Source organism: Perognathus longimembris, chromosome 17 (genome assembly GCF_023159225.1).
Source record: "Perognathus longimembris pacificus isolate PPM17 chromosome 17, ASM2315922v1, whole genome shotgun sequence".
Classification (NCBI taxonomy): Eukaryota; Metazoa; Chordata; class Mammalia; order Rodentia; family Heteromyidae; genus Perognathus; species Perognathus longimembris.
Genome location: NC_063177.1, coordinates 17,113,096 through 17,121,399, shown reverse-complemented (window position 1 = coordinate 17,121,399; position 8,304 = coordinate 17,113,096). Strand labels below are relative to the sequence as shown.

The following is an 8,304-nucleotide window of genomic DNA, read 5'->3' as shown; positions in this document are numbered from 1 at the left end:
TCCTGCTATAGTGTGTGTGTGGCCTGTTCCCACTGGGCTAGGAGTGTGTCTCCTAGAAAGGAAGCCAGACCTAGATTCCCCAGTGGCTTCCACAGAGTGGGGTTCTGTTATCTGTGCCTAGATGCATGGAAGACTGTGGCCTGGGTGTCCTTGATCCCATGTGTGTGTGAGATCTTACACGTGTGTGTTTTCCTACACTGATGTGTGTATGTGTGTTGGGAGTGTTGTGCCACAGCATCCTCCTCCAACTCTGCCGTGTTCGCCTGCTTCAGCCTGGCTTGGGCGGACACTCCACTAAGTGTCTCTGCACGCGCTGGAGAGCGCGCGGAGTGTCTGTGCACACCCGCATGGGCAGGGAGAGTGAAAGGAGCCTCCCCACCCCCCCACCCCCACTGGCCGGCCCGCCCTGGGATGCGTGCGCGCAGTCCGCGCGGTCTGGCGGGTCGGGCTGCGGCCCGCTCTCCGCGTGTCCTGCGCGGGACGGCGAGGCCCGGGCGCACGTGTGCACGCGCGGGGTGCCGCCGGCGCGCGCGCGGGGCGGGTGAGAGTGCGAGTGTGGCGGCGCTGGGCTCGGCGCCCGCCTGCACACTCGCGCTGCTTGGCTGCTACCGGGTGACGCGGGCTGGGCCCGCCCCCTGCCTGCCGGCCGCGGGCACTCACTCGCCCGGCCACCGCGGAGCAGGCAGCAAGCCGCGTCAGCGCCGTCCGGGGGGCCGCGCCGGTGATGCCCGCAGCCCCCGCCGAGCCCCGCCGGGCCTGCTGAGCCGCCCACCGGGCCAGGGTCACACCAGGCCGGGGTCGCGCCCGGGCGGGGCGGCGCTGCCTGCATGACCCTCCGGCGGCGCGGGGAGAAGGCGACCATCAGCATCCAGGAGCATATGGCCATCGACGTGTGCCCCGGCCCCATCCGGCCCATCAAGCAGATCTCCGACTATTTCCCCCGCTTCCCGCGGGGCCTGCCCCCGGACGCCGGGCCCCGCGCCCCGGCGCCCCCGGACGCCCCCGCGCCCCCCGCCGCGGCTAGCGCCGGCCGCCCCAGCCCCTCCGACGGCGCCCGCGACGACGACGAGGATGTGGACCAGCTCTTCGGCGCCTACGGTGCCAGCCCGGGCCCCAGCCCCGGCCCCAGCCCCGTGCGGCCGCCCGCCAAGCCGCCCGAGGAGGAGCCCGACGCCGACGGCTACGAATCGGACGACTGCAGTAAGTTTCTCGTCGCGGACTCCGCGTCCCCCGCCTCGCGCGCCCCCTCAGCCCCGCGGTCCCCGCGCGGGGTTCGCGCGCTCCCCGGGCACGCACCGCCCGCTCCGGCCCTCCCGCGCGCCCCGCAGACCCGCCCGACACCTCCCCCGACCCGGACTCGAGACGTGGGAAGTTTGGGGGCGCCCTCTGGGGGGTGTCCCGTTTCCAGGCCCGGGCATCCCGGTGCCCGCGCCGCGACCCTGCTTGGCCCGCGCGCCTGGAGCCCGGCGCGGGCAGCGGCTTTTGTTCCCGGGAAGGGCGGAGCTGCGCCCCGGGGAGACACCAGTTGCTGCCCACCGTGCTGTCTCTCCCGCCGGGGAGCCGGCCCCGGGCAGCCCCGCGGCCGAGGGTCGGCACGGGGCGGGGCGCGCCGCGGAGGCCCGGGGCTGGGGCCCGCCCGCACGCCCGGTGGGCCCGCGGCCCGCACAGCGCCGCGGCTTTGCTGGCGTGGGCCGAGCACCAGGAGGACCGCGGAGCCGCTTGTCCTTTGCAAAAACCTTGGCGGTTCTTCCTCCCGCGATGTTGGACCCCGTTGCGGCGGCGCTATCCCGGGCCACCGACCTTCACCCACCTGTTACACGCCAGCCTTTCAGGGCAGGAGCCCCCACCCCCCCCCAGCCGCGCCCCTTCCTCCCGGGACTGAGCCCCAGCCCGTGAGCAAGTGAGGGTCCCCCAGGCCGAATGAGGCCAGGCTGGCGGGAGTGCCTGGCCTCTTTCTACAGACCCTGAGGGTGCCTGCTTCGCACCACCTGATCGCCAGGGAAACTGAGGCCCAAAGATGCCACAGGCCGGTGTTCAGTCGTCTTGCATGGGGACATGGAGAGGTCGCCACATGGAAAGCCCCCAGCTCAAATGAGGACGCTTAGACCTGGAAAACCACTGTCCAAAGGGCCAGTGGTGGCGGGGAGGCGTGGACCTTGCAGAGCGAAGGTCCTGTGCCAGCTGCTCGGGGCTCCTCCGACCCCCCTTTGCAGTAACACTGGCTGTGCCTGGCCTGGGCGCTCACTCAGGCCTCTGAGCTGGAGCCGGGAGTTCTGCAGTGTGTTTCCAGAAGCTGAAGGTGGGGGTTCACAGTGCCGCCAGGGGTGCAGACCCCTCACTGCTCCACCTCTGGGAGGCCATCAGCCATGGTAGGTCAGAGCTGGCTGCTTTGGGGAGCATGGCTTGCTGTGTACTTTCCCAGGCCTGCACCACAGCCCTGCAGCCCACGTGTATTGAGGCCCTGCCCTGGGGCATGAGGGCTTGGGGGGAGGGGGTCAGCCCTCTCCCTCACTTTCTTGCTGGCTTGGAGAAATTGGGTCCAGAGAGCTTATTGCCTGCAGGACTGTGCCCTGGATCTGCTCCCCTCCCAGCTCCCAGCACCCTGTGCAAGGCTCCTCCTCCCTGGGTCACCGGCCTCTGGGGAAGCCCTCACTAGGACCCGAGGAGAAGGGGTGGGAAGTTGTTTCCGTTTCTAGCATCTAGACTGCTGCACCAAAGAGGTGAGCAAGGCTTCCACCCAAGCCTGGGAGGGACCACTCTCCAGGCACCGCAGCAGGCCTCAGCCAGGAGGGGAGGGATGCAGTGTTGCTTTTGATTGTCCCCGAACCCACAGATGGAGGGGACCAGAAAGTCCAAAGCTCAAGTTGCCCATCACAGAGCACTCACGTCCCAGGTCCATGGGTGCAGAGCAGGCAGGAGGCCCTCCTGGGAACACCCACGCAGGGTGCCCAGGGCAAGGCTGTTCCCGGTACAGCTTTGCCAGCTTGAAGTGAGGGGCTGGCCACACCCATGCCATCAGGACACACTAAAGACACCCTAAGAAAGAGGGTTGGAAGTTTGGGGGTTAAGGAAGCAGGTGTGTGGATGAGCCAGGCTGTCCCCCTTCAAAGGCGCCCACCCTAGACATGGACCCCCACATGGACCACCGTGGCTGGGGGCACAGAAATCTTAGGGGAAACAGGTTCTGCATTTGGCTGAGTGCTGACAACCAGATACCTAGAATAAGCCTAAATGATTCAAGCCAGATGGTTTGTTACAGCTTTAGCCAGGGTTATGCTATTTGCTGCCCTAATTATTGGATTATCTCTTCTGACAAAAAGGGCGGCGGCTGTGTTGTCGAAGCAGAGAAGGAAGTACTGTTTACAAGGCTTTTTCCTCCTCTTTAAAGCCCTTTGTTAGTCACCCCAAAGCACACACCCAGGACTCACACGTCCCCAGCCCATCTCCCAGAGGGACAGTTATGGGGAGAAGACAGAGCATAGGGAGAAAGCACCAGCCCAGGCCTCCCTTTCCCGCTGTCTCAAGCTGACTGTTGCCTGCTCCCTCTAGTCAGGCCCTGTGCCCCCCCATGCTGCTCTGCACACGGCCCCCAGCAGAGACGCAGCTCCACCTGCTCCTCACAGGGGTAGCGGCTAGGGTGCTTTGGTTTACAAGTAGAAGAGCCAATTCAAAGTGTCTTCAACCAAGGGGGTAGTAGAGATCCTATGGTGCAAGGGTGTACTGTCACAGCAGCCTCTCGCCACCTGTTTCTCTTCCCACTTAGCCAGCGTTTTGACTCCGAGGCTGAGAATTGGAAATGTCTTATCCCCAAGCAAGTATGGGAGGGAAGCACCCAAGTACAAACCACAGTCCTGATAATGCAGTTAATCTCTATCACCTGAACGGGACCCTCACCATCCTCATGGCTGCTTTGGTCCAGACATCACATGTAACAATAAGGTCCTCTATTTTGTTGAAGATGGGTTTCCTCCCTCAATGCTGAGTTTAAGATCAAAGGAACCTCTCTCAGAAGATCCCAAGAGACCTGTCCTTTTGCCTTATTGGCCAGAATTGTGCCACATGCCCAGCTTCAAGCTGCCCCCACCTGCCTCGCCCTGGGCAAGAGTGATGCTTATTGAAGGTATGGGGTAAGGGGGGGAAGTAGAGGTATCATGGCTGGGGCAGATCCCAGATCCTACTGGATATGATTTCCCTTCCTCTGAACCCCAAACTTCCACGGGCCTGAGTCACAGACCTGGTATCACATTTTATATACTCAACATTACAATACCACTGTGTGCCGGGCCCTGTGGGAAGCACAGCCTCCAACCTCGTGGGGCCCAAACAGGAAGCTCCAGCTTGCTCCCACAGAGAGGGCTCTGTTCTGAGGCTGTGTGGAAGCAGGGAGTGGACTGGCATGATGAGAGGAGAGGAAAGGGGGCAACCGTGAACACAGGACACCCAAGTACTGGAAACAGCTGGCAGAGGCACTGTAGAGCTGGACACTGAGGCCAAGGCCTTTGTGGTCATATCGCAGAAGGTCTCGAACACCTCGCCAAGGAGGTCAAATGAAATCTGGGAGGCGAAGAACTTATGAACAATTTAAAGCAAGGAAATAAAGAGATGTATAAAGGTTCTACAAACCTTTGCCTCTAAGGTTCTGGGAAACAGGGGTGTTTAGCACATTCCTCTGGCCCTCCCTAAGCATCCCCCCAATCCAGGGTCTACCTCAGTTTCATACTGAGTTTCTATTCCCCAGGGTGTAGGGGGTCAGGCAAGTTCAGGTGCAGACCAAGGTCACAGTGGGGCCCAGCTGAGGGGGGGGGCGGGGGTTCAGCCTTAGAAGAACCCACAGGGCCCTGAGCTTGATTTTCTCTGAATTAGTCCCATTAAAGCTCTATAATTATCGACAAGCGGGTGACAACTCTCAAAGGCCCATTAGTGACCAACCTTCATTATGTTTCCAAAGATGTAAACTTTCATCAGGGCGTATGATGTGAGTGGTTCCAGGGGCAAGGTGGCAGGATCTTGGGGCTCACAGAGGCACAGCCTCCCCCACCTCTCCATAGACAGGGGTACATTTCCTGTCCCATCCTTCCCTAGCAGTTCTCTCTCTCTCTCTCTCTCTCTCTCTCTCTCTCTCTCTCTCTCTCTCTTGCCTCATCCCCCAAAGACTGCAATTAAACAAAGTAGAAGATGAGAAGTTTCAGGGGTTAAAGAAGAAAACTGCCCACCCCCCTGACAAGATTGCCTCCTATTTCTGAGCCCAATTTCTCCAACTGGGAAGGGAATCCTTTGGATGCTAGGCTCCCTACTTCTCTCTCTATCCTCACACTCCTGCCCACACATCCCTCAAGACTGTGACCACATTTCCACTTACAAACTAGCTTCCCTCACCCACATCTTGGGGCTTGGGCTCAGGGCCTCAGCCTCTTGCTTGGCTTTTTCACTCAAGGCTGGTGCTCTAGCCTGTGAGCCATACCTCCACTTTCAGCTCTTTTGCTGGTTAATTAGAGATAAGAGTCTCTCAATTTGTCTACCCTGGGTTGGCTTCAAACCATGATCTTCAGATCTCAGCCTCCTGAGTAGCTAGGATCACTGGCATTAAGTCACCAGAGCCTGTCTCACTAGTGTGACTTATAGAAATCCCAGCGGAGGTAAGGAAATGTGGCTGTCCCCTCCTAGGGCACTTGGGGTATGCTGCTCCTTCCCAGGACTTGGCTTCTCCAGGGGGCAGTGTCAACCGTCGGTGGACAGGGCCTTCTGAGAAGCAGTGGCACAGACCTGCATCCACACTCCTTTTGGTCAGCAAGGAGCCCATCTGCCTCCTTGGCTCGTCTTCTCTGGGATTGGAAGACAGACAGCATGACATCACACCAAAGCCCCCTCCTGGGAGACACTGGAGAGCAAGGTAGTTTGCACGGAACCCCACTGAACTCCTAGTGTCAGAAGGTGTGGCCAAGGCAGACCTGAAGGGAACAGAAGATTGGTTGACTACCATTCAAAACCCACACAGCTCAGCCCTACACTGGTGGCTCACGCCTGTGATCCTAGCTATTCGGGAGGCTGAGCTCTAAAGATTATGGTTAAAAGCTAGCCTGAGGACTGGGGATATAGCCTAGTGGCAAGAGTGCCTGCCTCGGATACACGAGGCCCTAGGTTCGATTCCCCAGCACCACATATACAGAAAGCGGCCAGAAGCGGCGCTGTGGCTCAAGTGGCAGAGTGCTAGCCTTGAGCGGGAAGAAGCCAGGGACAGTGCTCAGGCCCTGAGTCCAAGGCCCAGGACTGGCCCCCCCCCCAAAAAAAAAAAGCTAGCCTGGGCAGAAAAGTCTAAGACTCTCATCTCTAACCACCAAAAGGCTGGAAGTGGAGCTGTGGCTCAAGTGGTAGAGCATCAGCCTTGAGTGAAAAGGCTAAGGGACAGTGCCCAGACCCTTAGATCAAGCCCCCAGCCCAGGCCAGGTGAGTCTTGGGCCTGTGGCTGTGTCAGTGGGCACAGGAAGGGCAATGGGTGTTTCTCCTGCTCATCCTCACCTGCCCACTGCACAGATGGAAGCGAGGACACAGGCAATGAAGGGCCAGACTCAGTTCACACTGAAGCCCACATGTTCTACGCAGGCTCACGCCTGACCTGTTGACTCCTCGTCTGGCCACAGTTCTAACAAGCATCATGGAGCTCTAATTGGTCTCACAGAGGGAAAAAAATAGGAAAGAGAATTGTCTATGTTACCAGAGGCAAGTACTCTGCTGCTGTGGAAGAACGAGGCAGAAAAGAGAACATCTTAGCCGGACACCAGTGGCTCATACTGTAATCCTAGCTACTCAAAAGGCTGAGATCTGAGGATCACAGTTCACAGCTAGCCAGACAGGAAAGTCCCTAATTCTCTTCAATTAAACACACACACACACACACACACACACACACACACACACACACACACACACACACACCAAAAAAATCCTGACGTGACACTGTGGCTCAAGTAGTACAGTGCTAGCCTCAAACTAAAGAGCTCAGGGACAGCACCCAGGTTCTGGGTTCAAGACCCAGGACTGGTACAAAGAGAGAGGAGGTGGCTCCTGGACACCACCCCCAGGAAGGATTGCTTCACACCCCTGTGTGTGACTGACAGGGTGATCACAGGTATCCAGTGACTCGGGTTACTCAGAAGCTTATGTGACCATTGGCACATTCTGTCCCCAAAGACAGGGAGGGGGCGATCCAGTTTAGAATGGGCTCCTTCCAGAGCAGGCCTCAGAGGAGCCAGCACAGTTATCCAGAAATGTCACTGAAATAGATCTGCGTCTGTAATCATCCGCTGAGCACTCACAATGCCCTGGGTACTGCAGGGTTCTCTCGTTTCCTGAGCCCCTCTGTGCCAGTGTACAATGCCTACTGATCATTCCTGGCTCAGGGGAAGCCTCACCTCCTCCAGGAAGCCTCCCTGATGGCCCCAGATCATACAGAGTGCTGCTGTCCTTCCTTGGGACCCCACAGCTCTTGGCTAACCAGACTTAGGACCTGCCCAGCAGTTGGCAGGACCAGGACTTCTGAGACATTTAGGAATGTGCTAGGGTCTCCCTCACCCCTGCCCTGGCCTATCTGTGGGAGCCTCTGGCGCGCAGAAGACACAGCTGCTCTGAATGACACAACTTCACCTGGTTGTTGTTGCATGCTCTGGCCTGTCCCTTGGGACTTGCCACTGCCTTGGGGAGACTTGGGGGCAGCAGCATGGGACCCAACTGGCCTGTCACCGTCTCCCCACAGGCCCCCTTCAAGGAGCCAGGGAGTGGGGAGTGAATTAGCAGGTCAGCCTGGCTAGGCTGGGGCCCCATTCACCTTCTCACACATTCCTGTGGCACTGCCCATATGAAGGAAGCCTAGACCCAGTACCCAGGCCAGCAGCTGCACACGGGGGACAGGCACCCGATGTGTGGGGAGCACTGGGCCGGGCCAGGCAGTGCAGAGAGGGCTGGGGCCCGGGGCAACTGCTGGAATGTGATGTGGGTGACCACTTGTGGCGCCCTGAGTGGCACATGTGGGTGTGCACACGCACACACATGCTCTGAGCATCAGCTCCTCATCTGGACAGTGACAGGACATTGTCACTTTCCATAGTTGGGTGGGGAAGGGGGTATGGGTGAAAGAATTGGCCTACCGTTGGTGGCTCCCCCCCCCCATGAGATTTTGGCGGTCTTTGATTCCTTGATTATTGGGGGGGGGGGCGCGAATCATCATATGTCATTATACTGGAGTGAATAGTTTTGTTGGTAATATATAGAGACTTTATTTTTTTGCTTTTTGCGGTGCTGGAAATGAAC

The 8,304-nt window shown here is 59.2% G+C and overlaps 1 protein-coding gene across 2 annotated transcripts in view; it reads left to right on the top strand.

The window, feature by feature from the left end:
- Window positions 1-666: 666 nt before the first annotated feature.
- Doc2b (double C2 domain beta) overlaps window positions 667-8,304 on the top strand; it is a 28,272-nt gene continuing 20,634 nt past the window's right edge. Inside the window, exon 1 of one of the 2 annotated variants that reach the window (XM_048365071.1) lies at window positions 667-1,200. In XM_048365071.1, the coding sequence (XP_048221028.1) occupies window positions 828-1,200 (373 nt within the window). In that variant the 5' untranslated portion in view covers window positions 667-827. The remainder of the gene's footprint in view (window positions 1,201-8,304) is intronic. The other variant, XM_048365070.1, reaches the window with a different exon arrangement.